The following is a 23,719-nucleotide window of genomic DNA, read 5'->3' as shown; positions in this document are numbered from 1 at the left end:
TAAATAGATAGATAGATAGATAGAGGGAGAAAAAGGGAGTATTGCAAATTAATTGTTATACACAGCAACTTCAAGTGAAGATCAGAGCAAATATTCAATGAATCAGCAACCTCTTTTGGTTCTATTTCTTTCCTCCTACCTCTGCAACTCGTAAGGCAATGAAAGGTCGGTTCTTCTTCTTTTACACCAATCTCCTATTGGAATTCGACTTTTGATCCTTCAAGCTGATAATACATAGGCAAATTTATAGTGTTAACTAGTGCAAATGAAAACCTTTAATCAGGTAAACAAAGGAAAAATGACATTGTTGAGATGGATTTGCGAGAGAGAGAGAGAGAGAGAGAGAGAGAGAGAGAGAGATGTTTAGGACTCCTCAGATTAAACCACAAGAGAGCATTAAGTTTGATGATGCATATGATATTAGACACCGATAAGGTGGGGGGGTGGGGAGAGATATTTAAAACTTCAGAATAATACCGGCAGAAGGGGGGGGTGTTGGGGGTGGGGATAGATATAAAACTTCATATTAATATGGTGGGGGGGGGGGGGGGGTGGGGGAAAGCGACCATCCCTTGTTCTTCAGTGCTCTCAACTGGATTAGCATTTGAAAGTGATCTAGTAAGGATAGCTCCCTATCATGTCTGGATCACATCTTTCAAATGCCTTTTCCATTTCTCCATTGCTCAGACATTGCATCAGCTAGAGTTAGCACAACCATTGAAAAGTTCTACAAGTTCAAAATAATTGGGATATTGGCATTGCTCACCCAAGTTGAAGAGCAAGATCCAACTTTTTTTGAAGCTGAGTAAAGAGATCATGAAATCCAAGGCTGTAAAATAACTATTAGAACCCCTTTCCCATGTGTGTGCATGAAAGGTAACAGGTAGATTTGTTGATTTTGCTTTTTTCTTCAGAGATGAGATTGGGTTCATTTGATCATTTAATTGTTTTAGTTATCTTAGGTAAATAAGTCTTTTTATGCTATAGAGAACTGAGGGATAGAGTTGGAATTTAATTTGAGAAGATGAAGGGCTAAGATTTAAGAGTGACTAGGGTTTCTTATGGGGAAAGGGACTTAAGGTTACTTTTATAAATATGTAAGAAGGAAAACAAAACTAGAAGTATTGAATTTTGGGTCTCATAAAAAAAAAATTTATGTTTTATTTTCCTTCTCTGATTTTCCTAAATCATGTTGTAATATGCAATGCACTCTCATGACTCATGTTACAAAAAAATCATACAATCTTCGAAGGAATATTCATCATGGGAAAACAATGGTATATACATGGTCAAGGGAAATTATGACAAAACCCAATACATTGTAGAAATCCCCATTCACCCTCCACTAAAGCCATGGATAATGATGGAGGAAGATTGGCAACCACCCTCAGGTGAGTGGCTCCATGTCAATCTCTATCACTGTCCATCACTTCAATGTATAAGGAAGATCCAACATGACCGGGGTTTTACCATACTGCAGTGGATTAGAATATACTTTGCCCATGGTAAAACAAATGTAACTAACTACATATTTATCAATCCATATAAACCCCAGAATGGGTCCTTTCACACCTTTATAGTGATTCAACTTAGCAACATATTTTAACAGGAATGTTCAACAAACCCCTTTTCTGCTCACCTCGTTATTTTCCGCTTGACCCTTCAGTGGCTGACAATGTAAGCTCTTGCGGAAATTGTCATGAACAGTATCAATGATCACAAAAGAGGAATGCTTTGCACGACGTAAGGTATCAAACTGTAAATGATTATCTACACAGAAGCCTAAGAAGGCTTGTGGTGTATAAAATATTTCACTTTGCAAAATACCATCCTTGTCCTTGGTACTTGAAGGAGGATCATTCATCTCAACCTGCAAGGAGTTAATATGTGGTGTTAATATAGCCAAAAGCATAGCGATCAAAAAGCTAAATGAAGCTGTAAATAGAATTTAGTAAGGGTAAATATAACCTAATAAAATGGAAATGGGTAAAGCAATGTAGATTGGATCATCAACCTCCATTGATGGGATGGAGAGTGATGGAGAGAAGTAAGGTTTCCATGTCAGTTCAAGTGAACCCAACACACACTCCATCATGGCCCATCTTTCAAAGTGGTTTGCAATGACCCAATGGACCATGATTTTTATATAGTCCACCATACTATACAGTCACATTTAAGAAATCTATAAAATATTAAAAGTTGAAATGCACATAAGATAATCCATGTATGATGAAATTTAGATGAGACTTCATGTCCAATTGCTCTACTTACAGGAGAAAAGGAATGCCTTCCCCTTCTGTTACAGGGAATTCGATTCTTGCAATCAACATTTTGTTCGGCCTCATAACAACTTCAAGATAAACAAAAAATTAGTTAACATTTTCATCATTTAAAAGTTAAAAACTGCTTTTGATTCAAATAGATATTGCATCACATACTGGCCGAATTAAAAGGTGAAATTATAAGTTCTTTAAAATATCCACTTTAGTGCATTTTTGCAATTAAATTCTATGGCATTCATTCAGTTTACGAAAGCTTTTCTTTTCTGTTCTTAATAAAACATAGATGATATGATTTTCCAGAATCATGCGAGTTTATTTTAAGACCAACATTTGAAAGACATAAGTCACTTAGAAGGGTAAATTGTAAAAATTCATTCACTATATCAAAATAAGCACTTCTCACAAAGATAAAAATTTTCACACAACATACAAACCCGGAGCTTCCTAGATAAATCAAATTCACCACAGTACTTGCATGCATGCTGCATGTGAACCACAATAAAATCCTCCCTCTTCTTACAAATGGAATCTCCAAGCTGGCAAAGGAAATACAGTGTAAATTAGCATTACATTCAATAAGATGAACAAACTAACAAAGAAAGAACCACACAAACCCTTAAAAGGTAAGAACCACACAAACCCTTAAAAGGCGGAAAGAATGTTAAAGATCCCAAGAAAATGGCAAGTTAACTAATTAATGATGTTATCTTTGTAAAAAAGTGGCATCTGAGGACAAATGTGGTTTTTTGATAAGTGGTCAAGAATGTTTAATATATAACAGTTCAAGTAGCAAAAAAAAAAAAGAATGGTTTTGAAAGATATCGCTAAAAGAAAATTGGTCCGTACTTTCTGTGTCAAGAGTGCTTCCTTTGCAGTATCATTTGCAACAATAGCTTGGGTTGAATATTTTGTAGCCACTTTTGAAGGTGGTCTTTTTCCACTCTTTTGTCATTTTTCACCATCTTCTTTATCAATATTAGCAATAATACAATCTGCCCTTCTAGAAAAGTAATCCCCATCAAAATATGGCACAAAAGTCAAGGTCACCTTTGCCTTCTTTTCACTAGTACGCACAAAGAATTGTTCATACATAAGTATGCTCCACTACAATATTTTCATCTATAGCCTTTTGTATCGTATCAAGATACCTAAGAAACAAACAACTAGTTATACTCCAGCTCATTATAAGTTCCCCTCTAAGACAGAGTACTTTAAACCTCAAAAATTGGCATTTATTGTTAGCAAATTGGCATTTATAGTAATGACTGGATGCAGAAGAAAATAAGAATACACGGGCTCACACACGCACACATGCACCCACTGCAAGAAAGAGAGAGCTCACCACTGACGTAGTCTATCCAACTTTGGATATATTATATTTCCACACAGTCACACACACCCTCACACTCACACTCACACTCATAGATATATATATTACACATATATGTGTGTTGTGTCCCCCAAAATGTTTCGGGGGTACTTTGGTTAATTTTTGTTTCATGAATTATTATTTTTATATTTTTATTAGGTGGGCTCACTAAGATGTACACATGCTCCAATTTTCAGAGCATTTTGATTTGTAGAAAAAAAATGAAAAATGAAATACTACCAAACAATCGTGACTGTGCGATTAACTTTGGACGGTGATGAGGGTAGGCGAAATCACTATTCATTCTCACCTATAAGCATTCGGAAGAATTTTTCTCATATCAATATATATATATATGTGTGTGTGTGTGTGTGTGTGTGTGGTATAAAAATTAGTGTACATATATGCTAATAATTGTATAAATATATAATAAGTGTTTACACGATCATATACATCAATGTATATATATCAGTGAATTACATATATGCAGTTATAAACTTTACTCGTACGCACATATCAGTATATATACATCGTATATATACAGCCTTCACATACACATATGGATATATTTTTTACACACTTATAACTGTATATATAGCTTATAACTAATTTATTGTATGGTTATATGCATCAGTCTATATATATACACTGAAAGCAATGGTATGTATTGCTATACATCAATATATACAAAAATTGTTTTAATAAATGTATGTACATTAATGTATATGACCATATATACAATTATTATCAGTTTATACAGTTATTAGTGTATATATACCCAGATTTGTATACTACACACACACACACACACACACACACACATAGATATATATATATATATATATATATATATATATATATATATATATATATATATATATATATATATATATATATATATATATATATATTTATATATATATATATATATATATTTATATATATATATATATATATATTTATATATATATACTAGACATATATGCGTGTTGTTTATGAACTGATGTATGTATATTTACGATATGTATATATACTCATATGTTTTTCTATATATATATATACTGATATGTGCACACACATGCATCTTTATGTATTGATAAGTTCGTACATACATTTCTATTATTGATTGATATATATGACTATATTGACACTGATTATCATTTGATACAGTTATTAGTGTATATGTATATATGTGTAAAGTTTTTATATATACAGTAATATATAAGATCGTGTATATACTTATTATCAGTGATATATACTATTATTAGCACAATTTGTGTACATATTGATGTATGCAATACATTAGTTATCAGTGATAGGTACATATATGTTGTGTATGTATACACTAATACATGCATTCTATATACATTGATATATATGACCATATAAACGATATGTATATACAGATATGTATATGTGTATACTGATGTATTTATGAGTGTATATATATGGCCATATAAACGATATATATGAGTAGTTTATATATGTCTATATAGTGTGTATATATATATATGATATGTATATACTGATATATTTATGCGTGTATATATAAACTTGTGATTAGTTATATATACACTGATATGCACACTCACACGCACACGCAACCTTTCGCATTGATAGTGCATACCTACATTTCTATATACATTGATATATAGGACCATATAGACAGGTTTTATCCGTTTATACAGTTTTTAACGTATATGTACACTGATATGTATATACGTACGCTCATATGTATATGTATAAAGGTTTTATATAAACAATAATGCATAAGACCACATATATACTAATTATCAGTGATATATACAGTTATTAGCACATGTTATGTATGTATTAATGTATAACAATATATACCATTGTTTTTAATATATATATATATATATTGATGCATGAACCATACAAGACATTAGTTATTAGCAATCTATACAGTTATTAGTGTATAAAAACTACATTGATACGTGCGTGTGTGATGTTTGTATATATACGTATGTGTGTTTGGGTAAAGTGCATAACTATATATATATATATATATATATATATATATATATATATATATAGTGCACTAATATATACATTTCTATATACACTGATGTTTATGACCATATATATACACTTATTATTTGTTTATATAGTTGCTTGCTATCATTTATATACAATTATCAATGTATATATACACTGATATGTGTACGCACATGCACCATAACGCGTTGATATGTGCATATATATTGTGTATGTATACACTAATTAATACACGTATTTTATATACATTAGATGATATATGTGCACGTATCAACGTGTAAGGTTGCATGTGCGTGCGCGTAGCAGTGTATATATACATTGATAATTGTATATAACTGATAGCAATCAATTGTATACATACACGCATAAACATATGAGTATATACATATCGTATATATACACACATCACGTCATACATAACATGCATATATGTGTAGTATATATATCTGTGAGTATGAGTGTGAGTGTGTGAGTGTGTGTTTGTGTGTGTAAGTGAGTGTTTGACAATTGTGTGAGTGTGTATAATATATAAATCAGTGGAAATATATGTTAATATATGTATAAATTGAAAATAAGTGCATATATAGTCATATACTTCAATGTATATAGAAATGCATATATTAGTGCAATGTATATATACAGTTATGCATTTTCCACATACACACATATCAGTTTACACACATCGTATATATACAGACATCACGCACACACACACACATAGCAATGTATTTTTTACACACTAATAACTGTATATATAGCAGATAACTAATGTATTGTGTTGTAATATGCATCAGTATAACTAATGTATAGCAAATAACTAATGTATTATATGATTATATATAGTGAAAAAAATGGTATATATTGCTTTGCATCAATACGTACAGAAATTATGCTGATCACTGTATATATCACTGATCATAAGTATATACATGGTCTTATACATTAGTTTAAATATATATCATCTAGACATATGCACATGAGTGTGTGTATAAACATATCAGCGTATATATAAACTAATAACTGTATAAACTAATGTATTATATGATCATATATATCACTGTAAATAGAAATATATGTATGCACTATCAATGCGTAAAGGTGCATGTGCGCATGTATTTCAATGTATATATACATTGATAATTGTATATAACTGATAGCAAACATACACACATGCATAAATATATCAATATATACATATCGTATATAAACACACATCAGTCTATACACAACACGCATATATGTGTAACATATATTTCTGTGATTATGAGTGTGAGTGAGTGTGAGAGTGTGAGTGTGAGTGTGAGTGTAAGTGTGAGTGTGAGCGTGAGTATTAGTATGAGTGTGTGTGTGTCTGTAGTATATAAATCAGTGTACACATACATTAATAACTTTATAAACTGATAATAAGTGTATATATGGTCATATACCGCAATGTATAAAAAATTATATATATTAGGGCACTATATATAGACAATTATTTACTTTACATACAAACATATCAATATATACACATCGTATAGATACAAACATCACACACGCACACACATATCATTATATTTTGTGTACACTAATAACTGTATATATAGCTGATAACTAACATGTAGTACAATTATATACATCAGTATATATATATATATATATATATATATATATATATATATATATATATATATATATATATATATATATATATATATATATATATATATATATATATATATACACTGAAAGCAATGATATATATTGCTATATATTAATATGTATACAAATTGTGCTAATAATTGTATTTATCACTGATAATAAGTATATACATGGTCTTATACATTAGTCTGTATATAAACCTATTATACATATACATATGAGTGTGCGTATATATATATATATTAATGTACATATACGCTAATAATCGTATAAACTGATAGTAAATGTCTACATAGTCATATATATCAGTATGTTAAGAAATGTATGTATGCACTATCAATGCGTAAGAGTGCACGTGTTGCGCATATCAGTGTATAAATAATTGATAGTAAGTTTATACATACATGCATAAACGTATTAGTATATACATATCGTATATATCTATACATTGCATATATATAAACTGATAATAAGGGTCTATATGGTTAAATACATTAGTGTATATAGAATGCATGTATTAGTGTATACATATACAGTATATATGTACTTATCAACGCACAATGCAACTTGTGCATGCGCATGCCGGTGTATATAAACATTGATAATTGTATATAACTGATAGCAAGCAAACTATATACATGCAAGCATAAACCTATCAGTATATACATATCGCATATATAGACACATCAGTCTATGCACAAAATGCATATATGTATAATATATATATATACATATCTGTGAGCATTAGTGTGAGTGTAAGTGTGAGTGTGTGGGTGAGTGTGAATGTGTGTGTGTGTGTGTGTGAGTGAATGTGTGTGTCAGTGTAAGAGTCTGTGTGAAAGTGAGTGTGAGTGTGAGTTTGAGTGAGTGTGTGTGTGTGTAGTGTATATATCAGTGTGAGTGTGTGTACAGTATATATATCAGTGTTCGTATACGTTAATAACTATATAAACTGATAATACGTGTATATTTGGTCATATACATCGATGTAACTAGAAATGTATATATTAGTGCGTTGTATATATACAGTTATGCACTTTACACACACATATTAGGATAACACATCATATATATATATATATATATATATATATATATATATATATATATACATTCATCACGCACACACACACACACATAGCAATGTATTTTATACACACTAATAACTATATATATAGTTGATAACTAATGTATTGAAAGGTTATATGCATCAGTATATATATATACACTGAACACAATGGTATATATTGCTAGCCATCAATACGTACACCAATTATGTTAATAATTGTATATATCATTAATAATAAGTATATATGCAGTCTTATACATTAGTGTATATATAAACCGTTTGTACATATGTATTTGAATGTGCGTATATACATATCAGTGTACATATACGCTAATAATTGTATATGAATACAGAGTAAATCGAAATATATGAAATGAATAAGGGTGCATATGTATGAGCATATCAATGTATATATAAATGATAACAAGTTATACATACACTCATAACTATATCAATATATATATATATATCATATATATATACACTGTATATATATATCATCAGCAAATGCGTATCTATATGATCATATATATCACTGTATATAAAATGCATCTATTAGTGTACACATACACAGTATATAAGCACTTATCAATGCGTAAGGGTGCACGTGCTTGTGTATACCAGTGTATATATACTTTGATAATTGTATAAAACTGACAGCAAGCAATTATAACATACACGCATAAACATATCAGTACATACATATCGCATATATACACACATAAGTCTATACACAACACACATATATGTGTAATATATATATCTATGAGTGTGAGTGTGAGTGTGAGTGTGTGTGTGACTGTGTGAATGTGAGTTTATGTGAGTGTAAGTGTAAGTGTGAGTGTGAGTGTGAGTGTGAGTGTGAGTGTGTGTTTGTGAGTGAGTGTGTTTGTGTGTCTGTGTGTGTGTGAGTTTGGGTGTGAGTGTGTGGGTGTGTGTGTGTATGTTTTAGTATATAAATTAGTATACATATACGTTAATAATTGTAAAAACTAATAATAAGTGTATATATGGTCATATAAATCAATGTATATAGAAATGTATACATTAGTTCACGGTTTACATACAGTTATGCCCTTTATACATATACGCATATCAGTATATACACATCGTATATATACAGACACCACGTACACACACACATATCAATGTAGTTTTCCACATTAATAACTGCATATATAGTTGATAACTAATGTATTGTATGGTTATATGCATCAATATATATATATATATACACACACACACTGATAGCAAATTTATACATATATGCATAAACATATCAGCATATACATATCGTATATATAGACATTGTAGATATATATATATAAATTGTTAATAAGGATCTATATGGTCATATATATTAGTGTATATAGAATGCACGTATTACTGTAAACATACACAATATATATGCACTTATCAATACGTAAAGGTGCATGTGCATACGCATATAACTGTATATATACAGTAATAATTATATATAACTAATAGGTAGCAACTATATACATACACGCATAAATATATCAGTATATACATATTGTAGATATACGCACCAGTCTATACACAATACACATATGTGTGTAGTACATATATATGTGAGTGTAAGTGAGAGTGTGTATACATACACAGTACATTGACACTTATCAATGCGTAAGGGTGCATGTGCATGCACGTAACAGTGTGCATACATTGATAATTGTACATAACAACAGATAGAAAGCAATTGTATATATACAGACATAAACATATCAGTTTATACATATCATATAAGTACATACACAACACGCATATATGTGCAGTATATATATCTGAGTGTGAGTGTGAGTGAGTGTGAATGTGTATGTGTGTGTGTAAGTGTGAGTGTAAGTGTGAGTATGAGTATATGTATGAGTGAGTGTGTGTGTGAGTGTGAGTGTGAGTGTGAGTGTGAGTGTGAGTGTAAGTGTGTGTGTAGTATATAAATCAGGGTACATATACGTTGATAATTATATAACTGATAATAAGTGTATATACAGTAATATAGATCAATGTATAATGAAAGGTTAAATGCATCAGTATATATATATACACTGAAAACAATGGTATATAATGTTATGCAACAATACGTACAAAATTTTTACTAATAACTGTATATATAACTGATATTAATTATATACATGGTCTTAGACATTAGTGTATATAAAAACCGTTTATACATTTGCATATGAGTGTGCGCATATATATCAGTGTACATATATGCTATTAACCATATAAATTGATAATAGGTATCTATATGGTCATATATATCAGTGTAAGTAGAAATTTATGTATGCACTATCTATGCGTTTGGGTGTAAGTGCATGCGCATGTCAGTAGATATATAATTGATAGCAAGTTCATACATACACGTATAAACATATTAGTATATATATATTATATATATATACACCCTGTATATATATATAAACCACTAATGAAGGTCTACATGATCATTATATTAGTGTATGTAGAATGCATGTATTAGTGTATACATATACAGTACAAAAGCACTTATCAATACATAAGGGTGCATGTGCGTGCGCATATCCATATATATATATTGATAATTATATATAACTGATAGGAAGCAATTGTTTGCTACACGCATAAACATATTAGTATATATACACGCATCAGTCCATACACAACGTATATATATGTGTAGTATAAATATCTGTGAGTACGAGTGTGAATGTGAGTGCGCGAGTGTGAGTGTGAGTGCAAGTGCGAGTGTGTGAGTGTGTATTTTTTACACACTAATAACTATATGTACAACTGATAACAAATGTGTTGTATGGTTCTATGCATCAGTATATATATATATATATATATATATATATATATATATATATACTTTGAAACCAATGGTATATATTACTTTACATCAATATGTTTTCAAATTGTGCTATTAACTGTATATATCACTGATAATAAGTATATACATGGTCTTATACATTAGTGTAGATATAAACCCTTTAAACATATGCATATGAATGTGCGTTTATACATATCAGTATACATAGACGCCAATAACAGTAAAAAAGTTTGGGTAAAAAATAACAGCAAAAATTGATAATAAGTGACTATATGGTCAAGTATATCAATGCATATACAAATGTATGTACGCAGTATCAATGCGTAAGGGTGCATGTGCATGCGCATATCGGTGTATATATAACTGAAAGCAAGTTTATACATACACGCATAAACATATCAATATATACGTATCGTATATATATACACACTGTATATATATATATATATATATATATATATATATATATGTAACAGTATATATTGCTATACATCAATACGTAAACAAATTGTGCTAATAACTGTATATATCACTGATAATAAGTATATACATGGTCTTATATATTAGTGTATATATAAACCCTTTAAACATATAAATATGAGTGTTCGTATATACATATCAATGTACATATACGCTAATAACTGTAAAAACTGATAAAATGTATCCATATGGTCATTTATATCTGTGTATATAGAAATATATGTAAGCACTATCAATGCGTAAGGGTGCATGTATGTGTGCATATCAGTGTATATATAACTGATAGCAAGTTTATACGTAAACGTATAAGCATATCAGTATATGCATATCGTATATATACACACTATATATAAATATAAACTGCTAATAAGTACATCGAATGCATGTGCGTGCACATATGCATGCGTATATTCTTCAATTATTGTATAAAACTGAAAGCAAGCAACTGTATACATAATATATACATATCGTATATATATGTATACATACACACATCAGTCCATACACAACACACATATGTGTAATATATACATCTGTGAGTGTGAGTGTGAGTGTGAGTGTGAGTGTGAGAGTGGATGTGAGTGTGTGTGAGTGTGAGTGCGAGTGTGAGTGTGAGTGTGAGTGTGTGTGTGTGTGGGTGTAGTATATAACTCAGTATACATATATAACTTCATAACTGTATATGCACTAATTAACGCGTAAGGGTGTATGTGCATGTGCATATCAGTGTATATATATATTGATAATTGTAAATAACTGATAACAAGCAGCTGTATACATAAACGCATAAATATATCAATATATACATATCATATATATACACACATCTGTCCATACACAACATGCATATATATGTAATATATATATATATATATCTGTGAGTGTGAGTGTGATGTGAATGTGTGTGTGAGTGAGAGTATCAGTGCACGTGTGTGTATGGGTATATGGATGTAGTATATAAATCAGTGTACATATCATATATATATACACATCAGTCCATACACAACACGCATATATATGTAATAAATATATCAGTGAGTGTGTGTAACTGTGAGTGTGAGTGCGAGTGCGAGTGTGAGTGTGAGAGTGAGTGTGAGTGTGATTGTGAGTGTGAGTGTGAGTGTGAGTGTGAGTGTGTATGTGTGCGTGGGTGTAATATATAAATCAGTGTACATATATGTCCATAACTGTATATATACAGTTATGCATTTCATATATACACATATATCAGTATATACACATTGTCTATACAAACATCACACACACACATCAATGTACTTTTTACACACTAATAACAATATATATAGCTGATACCTAATGTATACATGCACGCATAAACATATCAGTATATACATATCGTACATATACAAATATCAAAATACATAACAAGCATATATGTGTAGTATATATATATTTATGTGTATGACCATATATACACTTATAATCAGTTTATACAGTTATTAGTGTATATGTATATATATATATATATATATATATATATATATATATATATATATATATATATATATATATATACTACACAGATATGCGTGTTGTGTATGGACTGATGTGGGTATATTTACGATATGTTTATGCGTGTATGTATATACTTGCTTGCTATCAGTTATATACAATTATACATGTATATATACACTGATGCGCATGTAGATGCACCCTTACTTGTTGATAAGTAAATATATACTGTGTATGTAAGTATGTATAATACATGTATTCTATATACACTGATATATATGACGATATAGATACTTATTAGCAGTTTATATATATATACCGTATTTAATATACGATATGTACATACTGATATATTTATTCGTGTATGTATACACTTGCTATCAGTTACATAAACAGTGTTTATATATTCGATATGTATATACTGATATATTTATGCGTGTATGTATATACTAGCTATCAGTTGCATATAACCTGATGTGCACACGCACATGCATCCTTATGCATTGATAAGTTCATACATACATTACATATACACTGATATATATGACCTTATAGATACTTATTATCAATTTATCAGTTATTAGCTTATATGTACACTGATATGTATATACGCACACTCATACGCATATGTATAATATATAAGACCATGTATAAACTTAATATCAGTGATACATACAATTATTAAAACAATTTATGTACATACTGATGTATAGTAATACATACCATTATTTTCAATGTATATATATATATATACTGATGCATATAACTATACAATATATTAGTTGTGTGAGCGTGAGTATAAGTGTGAGTATGAGCGAGTGTGTAGGTGTTTGTGAGTGAGTGAGTATGTCTATGTGAGAGTGTGTGTGTGTGTGTGTGTGAGTGAGTGTGTCTGTGAGTGTGAGTAACATATAAGTTAATAACAATATAAACTGATAATAAGTGTATATATGGTCATATACATCAATGTATATAGAAATGTATATATTAGTACACTGTATATATACAGTTATGCAGTTTACACATACACACATATCAATATATACATATCATATATATACAGACATAACACTCACACACTCACTTATAACAATGTATTTTTAACACACAAATAACTGTATATAAAGCTGATAACTAATGTTATGTAACGATAATTGCATCAGTAAATAAATATACACCGAAAACAATGGTATACATCGTTATACATCAATACGTACACAAATTGTGCTAATAACTGTATATAACACTGACAATAAGTATTTACATGGTTTTATACATTAGTGTACATATAAATCGTGTATACATATCCATATGAGTGCATATCAGTGCACATATACGCTAATAACTGTATAAATTGATAATAAGAGTCTACATGGTCATATATATCAATGTAAATAGAAATGTATGTATGCACTATCAATGCTAAAAGGTGCATGTGCGTGTGCATAACAATGTATATAACTGATAACAAGTTTATACATACACGAAGAAACATATCAGTATATACATATCGTATATATACACACACTATATATATATATATATATAAACAGCTAATGAGTGTCTATATGGTCATATATATCAGTATAGATAGAATGCATGTATTAGTGTATACATACACAGTTATGCAATTATCAACGCGTAAGTGCATGTACGTGCACATACCAGTGTACATATACATTGATAAATGTACTTAAAAGATACAAAACAACTGTATACATACATGCATAAATATATAAGTATATACATATCGTATATATACACACATAAGTCCATACACAATACACATATATGTATAGAATATATATCTGTGAGTGTGAGTGTATGGATGTGTGTGTGAGTGAGTGTGTGACTAAGTGTGAGTGAGTGTGAGTGAGAGTGTGTGAGTGAGTGTGTTTAATATACAAATCGGTATACATAAACGTTAATAATTGTATAAACTGATAATAAATGTATATATGGTCATATACATCAATATATATAGAAATGTAATATTAGTGCACTGTACATATACAGTTTACACATACAAACATATCAAAATATACACATCGTAAATATATAGACGTCACACAAATACACATATCAACATATTTTTTACAAATTAATAACTGTATATATAACTGATAACTGACGTATTGTAAGGCTATATGCATCAATATATATATATATACACACTAAAAATAATAGTGTATACTACTATACATCAATAAGTTCACAAATTGTGCTACTAACCTTATATATCACTGATAATAACGTATATATATGGTCTTATACATTAGTGTATACATAAACTGTTTATACATATGCAAATGAGTGTGCGTATAAATATATCAATGTATATACACGTTAATAACTGTATAAACTGCTAAAGGTGTATATAGAAATGTTTTTATGCACTCTCAATGCGTAAGGGTGCATGTGCGTGTGTATAAAAGTGTATATATAACTGACCGCAAGTTTATACATACATACATAAACATTTCAGTATATATATGTCGTATATATACACACTATATATATATACAAACTGATAATCAGGGTCTATATGGTTATATATATCAGTCTATACATAATACACGTATTAGTGTAAACATACACAACATATATGCACTTATCAACACGTAAGGGTGCATGTGCATGGGAATATCAGTGTATATAAACAATGATAATTGTATATAACTGATAGCAATCAACTGTATACATAGACGTATAAACATATCAGTACATACATATCGTACATATACACATATCAGACCATACACAACACACATATATGTGTAGTATTTATATCTGTGAGTGTGAGTGTGAGTGTGTGAATGCGTGTTTGTGTATATGTGTGTGTGTAGTATATAAATCAGTGAACATATAGGTTAATTACCGTATAAACTGATAATAAGTGTATATATGGTCATATACATCAATGTATATAGAAACGTACATATTTTAACGCACTAACAATTGTATATATACAGTTATGCACTTTACACACTATGCACTTTATACACAAACATATCAATATATACTCAACGCATCTATATAGACATCACACACACACACATATCAATGTTATTTTTACACACTAATAACTGTATATATATCTGATAACTAATGTGTATTAAGGTTATATGCATCAATGTATATATTCACACTGAAAACAATGGTATATATTGCTATACATCAATACGTACACAAATTGTGCTAATAACTGTATATATCACAGATAATAAGTAAATACATGGTCTTATACATTAGTGTATATATAAGCCCTTTTTACATGAGCATAAGAGTGTGCGTATATACATATCAGAGTACATATACGCTAATAACAGTATAGACTGATAATAAGTATCTATATCGTAATATATATTAGTGTATATACAAACATATGTATGCACTATAAATGCTAAAGGATGCAAGTGTGTGCGCATATCAGTATATATATAAATAATAGCAAATTTATACATAATCGTATATATATACACACTGTATATATATAAAAATAAAAATAACTAATAAGTATATATATGGTCATATATATCAATGTAAATAAAAATGCATGTATTAGTTTAAATAAGTATCTATATGGTCATATATATCTCAGTGTAAATATAATGCATGTATTAGTGTATACATACACAATATATAAACACTTATCGAGTATGGGTGCATGTGCACGCGCATATGAATGTATATATACATTGATAATTGTATATAACTGATAGCAAGCAACTGTATGCATACACGTATAAACATATCAATATATACATATCGTATATATACACACATCAGTCCACACACAACATGAATAGAAGTGTAATATATATATCTGTGAGTGTGAGTGTGAGTGTGTGTGTGAGTGTGAGTGTGAGTGTGAGTGGAAGTGTGAATGTGTGTGTGTATGTATGTGTGAGTGAGTGTGAGTGTGAGTGTGTGTATATGTGTAATATATAAATTAGTGTACATAATATAAAATTAGTGCACTGTATGTATACATTTATGCACTTTACACATACACACATATCATTATACACACATCGTATATATATAGACATCAGATACACACACACATATCATTGTATTAACCACTAATAACAGCATATAGAGCTGATAACTAATGTATTGTACGGTTATTTGCAACAGTTTTTATATTTACACTGAAAACAATGGTATATATTGATATATTGAAGGCTTCCGAGCTTGGCGGGTCGTGCGCGGCAGATCGGTTAGCATGGGCTCAGTATGCCCCTATTGAACTCGAGTCTTATATGCTGATCGCGTAAGGACCGGTTCTTGATGGTCTAGGGATTATGACAGTTTGGTGGTTAGGTCATATTTTATGGCGCTGACCACTATGCCGGATTCACGCACTTCCTCTTGCATATGAGAAAAAGATGATGCTCTCGCAGCAGAGGAAGGCAAAAAGGGTTCTAGATGGCTTTTATCAGACATATAAGGCAAACCCTTCTAACAAGGAACTGGCCTATGATGGAGAGCACGCCCCCTTCACAGTGGGTATCCTTCCACAGAACAACATGGAGTTCACAGTTGTGCAGCAGGACTTGGCTTCCAACAGACTTCATAAGCCTGACCTTACCATTGGTCACCACCCTTTGCCTACCCAAGTCATCGTCGTGCATGACTATCGCCGCGCGTGACTCAGCGTCATGTGTGATCATCGTCGCGCACGATTCAGCGCCGTGCGTGATCATTGTCACGTATGACTTAGTGTCATGCGTGATCATCGCCATGCATGACTTAACACCGAGCGTGATCATCGCCGCGCATGACTCAGCGCCATGCACAATAATTGTCGTCCTCAACTCATTGCCGAGCATGACCACAGTCGGGCACGACTTGCCGCCGTCCATGAAAGGATCACCAAGTGGGCATGAGGGCATAGTTACTGCCGCTCACTATGAGAGCCGTCTGTAACCTACCACTGTACGTGTTGGCCTGCAATTGTTCAGGCCCTATGAATCTTCGTCTTCCCAAAGACTATTCAACTCCCTTCAGTTTCTGTGACCCTTCGGTTGCTTATGGCTCTTTGCACCCTCCCAGTGACCGTTCGTCTCCCCCAGTGATTGCTCACTACCCTACGACCTCTCGGTTTCTAACTGGGAAACCTTATACCCATCAAGGAACTCTGCCACTTAGTGGGACCTTTCCCCTACCTCCACACCATCGGAAAACCGTCAGAAGTCTGCGGAACTACACCCTCAATCCCTATTTTCTCGCTCGACCGGTATCTCAGAACCCTTGCCATAATAACTTAGCTAACAAGACACCAACAATAGTGACCCCCGCGAACACCTCTGTGTTCCCAGCCAGAACTCTCTTTCTTGCTACTCTCGCCCTACGTTCTTGCCAAAATCACCGTCAGGAAGTTTCCCTCTCTCACCGCTAAACCTCTAAACGTTTTACCTTTGGTAAAATAGTGAAAAGGAGTTTTACCCCCTTAAATAGAAGGCGTTCCCTTGAAGTGCCCCAAACAATTGAAAATGCCAGTCAGGTCCTTAAAGGCCAAAAGGCCATGGGCTGGACCGGAAGCCCAAACACAGGTCACTGCTGCCCATGTAGCGCCGAACATCCAGTGTCAGCCGGATCAAGACTAGGTTGAGCTCAGGCCTTAGGCCCAAACCTAGCACCGAGCATGAAAGTCACTGGCCAACGTCGTGCATGACCATCGTTTATGAGGGCTGCTCAGCGGCGTTTGTGCAATTGTCACCTTGCTTATCGTCGCGCATGTTGTCGTCGACCACACTAGCGTCGTGCGTGCCTAAGCATGGCTACCGCCATTTGTGTTCTACTGTTATCCCTAGTGGAATTACATAAGTGCCCCGGTCTGTCATCCCCAGTGGAGTTGCCAAGCTGGTTCTCGCCCTCCGAGTGGTAATGACCAGGTGGCATATGGCTCGGGTTTCAAGGAGAACCCGAGACTTGAGACCGCTCTCTCAAAAACCTTGTTAAGAAACAATGGTAGGTACACCAACCAGTGAGAGAGGAATTTAATGTGAGGCGGGACACACCTCACCTGGGTCCGTGACTCACTCGGGCTAACTCACGTGGGCACCCTCTTAGATCACGACGGAAAGCCCTCTAGTCCTACAACCAGTTCAAAATTGACTCCATTGACGTATACTCTCCTGTTTTTGCAATCACACATACACGGTTAATTTACAAGACAGGTGGGCCAAGGGACCTCACCTTATCTTTGGGTGAATTCACACATGTGTGCACATTCAAAGGAGAAAGGGAAGAAGTGATGAGATGAAGATTGGGGTGATGGAAGGAGAAGAAAGAAATAGAATAGAGAAAAGAGACATTTGACCGGCTGGCTAGCCTGACACAGTGGCTAGACTGGTATGGTGACTGACCTAGCGTGGTAGCAAGATAGGCACGGTAACTCAAACTGACACGGCTAGCGGTTTTGGGATGAACCATACCTGGGCTGTCGTAGATTATCAATGGTGTAGTTCTATTCTCTTTCCCGATGGAAGGGTGTGCCATTAGTGCCCTATGTAATAGGAACCCTAAAAAGGGACCTTGTGCCTAATCCTATGGGTTCCCTCCACAAACGGAAGATTTGGCTGAGAGCCACTGATATCTCCCTCCATGTGTGGCATAACAATACTTCTAGACAGATTGGTGAGACCTATGGCAATTTCTTTGCGGTCCATTGGTGAGACCTTCCAAGTCATGGCTTGCCATAAAGGCCACTTTATTTGGGTTCACATTGCTTAGTATACTAGCTGACCCCAAAATAGTTGGGATAAAGCTAGGACAAAGATGATGATAGCCTCGTATTCTACATGATATACTCTTGGCAGCCATGGGCAGAACCATGGTGTAAAGTTGAAGAGGGACTATGGTAAGGTCCATTTAGAACAGACAACAGAAGTCCATGAAGGGTGGACTGCTGTAATCCACAGACACCAAAGAGAGCTCTTGTAACTATCGAATGGTAAATCTTGGGGGTCCTCATGTTCGTACCACAGTTTAGATTCTAGATGCGAATGCATCTCAACATTGACGCCCCCTAATCTCTTTTGTGTAGCGCTGACACATGCCCTAGTGAGCTCTCCCCCAACACCTCCACTTCACGACTACCATCATCATGTGTGCTAAAAAGCCTGCTAGTTCATGTAGAGGGATGATCAACTTGCCATCCTGGACCTGTCGATCTTCCCTACAACCAATACATGAGACAACTGGCTCCCCTAATCCCATCTGATAACCCACAATCGCCCCCCCTTCGCCCATCATGTGATATTCCACCACGTCTCCTCGATACAATCGAAGGCTGCAGTTTCATGGGATTGTGACACCTGTTCCCCCAACCTTGTCCTCTCATGTTTCCATTCGACCTATTTCTTTGGTTGTCACTTGTCAACTAACTCACCCTTCCCCACCTCTCTTGAGTAAAGAGTTGCGCGTGCTACTGTGGGAGGCACCCTCTAGCCATCTCCAATGTCATGTCAATCCCCTGTCACCGAACTCATCACCACCTCCCTCTCATCCACATGTATTGTCCCCTAGGGCTCTACTTTCCCACAATCAATGCAGGTTCTGACCCCCCTCCTTTCCTAAGTAAATCCACCACACCACCTCTCATCCCCCATCTTACCTCTACCATCTCTCATCCTGCATAACAGGATGTCCCCCACCTATTGGTCCCCATTCTGCTTGCAGACCTGAAAAGATCAATCCCATGGGTGAATGCTTAAAAAATGGGTGAATGCTTAAAAACAAAACTTAATTACAATTTAGGAAATTGGAAATAAATCCCGAAATTAGGCGCAATGACCAAAATGTTCCTGAGATCTTTTCGGTTAATATCGAAGCCGTCCCTGCATGCAGGTTGTTTTGCCATGGCCAGATCTTGGAAGCTTTTTCTGCAACTTGTGGTGATGGTTTAGATGATTCGTAAGCATATCTTCAATGTCCTTGCGACTCTGAGCGTTTTGATGCCCTTTAGTCGTGCTGTGGTGGCCTTTTCCCAGGGGTGGAAGTCCAGCCAAATTTGTGAACTTTGTTTGCCAATGCAGTTTAACTCGCGATGTTCTAGCTCCTGACTCTGCTTGCAAATGAGAGAGGAGATAGTCGCAGTCATTTTGCACTAAGTTTGGGCTGATTTTGTTCTGGTTTACGTTTTTGCCTAATTTGGGAGGTCACCGGAAAGAGGGATTTCGGCAACCGAACAGATTTACTTATTCTATGACCTGAGGACTTGCATTCATCGGCCCTTGGATTAAATGCAAGAGTCATAACAGTTTGCAGCTCTTTGCGAGGCGGTTGCATTGAACTCGTCCCCAAGTTGATTTGATGCTTGGATGTTGAGTTGTGCTTCACTGGATTTGAGGCTTTATTTTAGGCACAACTTCGGCTTGCCGGTGTCTTGTGTACCCAGAGGACCAGGCTGTTGCCGGCTCTCTCCTTGTTCACTTGGGAGATATAAGTATGTAAAAAATGACGTACAACACTCACGCGCACCTTAAAGCAATCTCAGGATTAAGCGGGGCAATTCCAGCCTTTGCTTGTAGGGATGTCTGATCGAGGTACGAAGAGGACCAGGGTCACATTGCCCGTTGAATTACCCGACTCTGGTGAGCAAGTTGAGGTAATGGTGGTGAGCCATGACGGGGAAGACCCTAAAAACCCAATGGCTTGCTATGAGAATGTAGTAAACAACATTCTCGACAAACTCAAAGGGCTGGAAGACATCTGTCCTATGGTGTCTTCCCATCAGGAGGTGAACTCTCCTCTTGAGCTGCCATGTGGAGAAGAGGAAAGACCTCAACTTTCCCCTCTTGTTTAGGCATCGAGGCCTCCGAATACCTATGTCTCTCTTGAGGACCAGCCCAACGTAGCTTCCCAAGCTACGCCATCAATGTTCACACAAGAGGACGTACACAGATGATCAATAAAAGCATTCAGGACTTACAGGCATCAAAAACACAAGAAAGTGTTTCATACCAGAAGCCTTATCCGCCTTTTATTGATCAAATCCCCTTCCCTATCAAATACTAAAAAAGGAGATTGTCGGTCTTTGATGGCACTGGTTCGCCTCAACAGTACATGGCCCATTGCATGTTCGCATGCCCTCTTTCTCTAACTTCTTTCTCCCGTCCCTCTCTCTCCCTTTCTAAACCCATAAAATCCTTCTCTCTCTCTCTCAAACTTCTTTCTTCTATCTTTCCTCCCAACCCACCTCTACTTGTCAATGGCAAAATTTAGATAATATATATCATCTTATATATTCATGAGGACCATGGGTTTGCATGATTAATACTGTAAAAATATGAACTTCAGAGTAAAAGCATCACAAAGAAGGAAAGGGATAAATGCATAATTTTTTCCACTTTGTTTTTTCAATGCAGTGAGAGTTGAATTCCACGATTTTCCATTTTTCGATGCAATGAGTTGACTTCCAGGATTTTTTAAAGAATGTGCGATGTTGTGAATTTCAAGTTTCAGGTATAATATTGTAAACTTTACAAAATAGAAAAATAAATATCAGAAATTTCCTAAGGGGACACAAAAACCACTAGTGTTGAATCAAGCAAAGTGGGATAAAAGCCTACTTTTAGTTTTACTTGTTTTTTCTCTTCATCGATTTTTCAGATATTGTGCGATGTAGTGAAAGTTTCAGAGATTGTGCGATGTAGTGAGAGTCGAAGGAGAGTATGATGATTTAACAAAGAAGAGAATTGCCACGTATAAAGTAAAATGGATAAAATGGAGTAGAGAGAATGAGGAAAGAGAGGAAATGAAGGAGACTTGAAAATATCAATATCATACATTTTATAATATTAGCGGCAGTTATGAGGTGTTTATAAATGACATATCTTTTGGTGGAAAGGTATCTTTGTAATATTTTACAAAAAAAGAGGGAGGTGACCCATTCCATAAAAATAGGGCAAGTCCTCTTAAGAAAGAGGGAGATAACGGTGTAGTTTTCTATATTTAAGGATGGGGAGAAAATGCCGTATCTTTTGGTGGAATAGTATCTTTGTGATATCCATAGCTACTAATCTCCCGAAAAAAAGGATGGGGAAGAAATGACATATGTTTTGGTGGAAAGGTATCTTTATGATATTCATAACTACTAATGAAAAAAAAACAAAAAGCAAAAACTAAGAGGGAGATGACAATATCATAAAAATAGTGCAGGTTCTCTTCTGGTTTAAGATATAGTGGATAGATAGATGGATAGATAGATAGATAAGGGAAAGGTTTATCGCGAGAGGAGTCTTTAAACAATCAAATTTGTGCCGCTCTCAAAAGTTTTAGTAGAAGAGGTTGTTTTGATGCCCAAGTATCATCAAATTGATCATCTCGAAATTAGACATGAGAAAAAAATAGATTTCAAGTTTTGAAAATAATATATTTTGTAAAGCTTTTTTGATAGTCAATTTTCAAGATTTTCATATATTTGTCCATCTACACTATTTTGAAGCTTTAAACAGAGATGAAAATATTATTTTAAAAATAAAATGACAATTGTCCAATTGAAATGCAGCGTTAGGGCCTAGCCGGCATCCAAAGGGGGCTTGATG

General features: G+C 33.7%; 1 protein-coding gene across 3 annotated transcripts; it reads right to left on the bottom strand.

The window, feature by feature from the left end:
• Positions 1 to 20: 20 nt before the first annotated feature.
• On the bottom strand, positions 21 to 2,790 carry LOC148779103 (histone acetyltransferase HAC12-like). Of its 3 annotated transcripts, XM_088855194.1 has the most exons (4): positions 2,679 to 2,721; positions 2,272 to 2,350; positions 1,640 to 1,870; positions 21 to 224 (listed from the first exon to the last, which is right to left on the bottom strand). In XM_088855194.1, the coding sequence occupies exons 1-4, from the start codon at positions 2,708 to 2,710 to the stop codon at positions 195 to 197; spliced, it is 372 nt and encodes a 123-aa protein (XP_088711320.1). In that variant the 5' UTR covers positions 2,711 to 2,721; the 3' UTR covers positions 21 to 194. The 3 variants fall into 3 exon arrangements, 2 of the variants coding, with proteins under 2 accessions (XP_088711320.1, XP_088711321.1); XM_088855195.1 differs by lacking the exons at positions 2,272 to 2,350; positions 2,679 to 2,721 and adding an exon at positions 2,754 to 2,790; XR_016047100.1 differs by lacking the exon at positions 2,272 to 2,350 and having other exon boundaries at positions 83 to 224; positions 2,679 to 2,732.
• Between the last annotated feature and the right edge of the window lie 20,929 nt (positions 2,791 to 23,719).

This window comes from Amborella trichopoda, chromosome 13, assembly GCF_054954075.1.
Source record: "Amborella trichopoda isolate Santa Cruz 75 chromosome 13, AtrichopodaSantaCruz75HAP2 v2.0, whole genome shotgun sequence".
Taxonomy (NCBI): domain Eukaryota; kingdom Viridiplantae; phylum Streptophyta; class Magnoliopsida; order Amborellales; family Amborellaceae; genus Amborella; species Amborella trichopoda.
The sequence above is the reverse complement of the archived record's forward strand: the minus strand, read 5'-3'. Positions and strand labels throughout refer to the sequence as shown.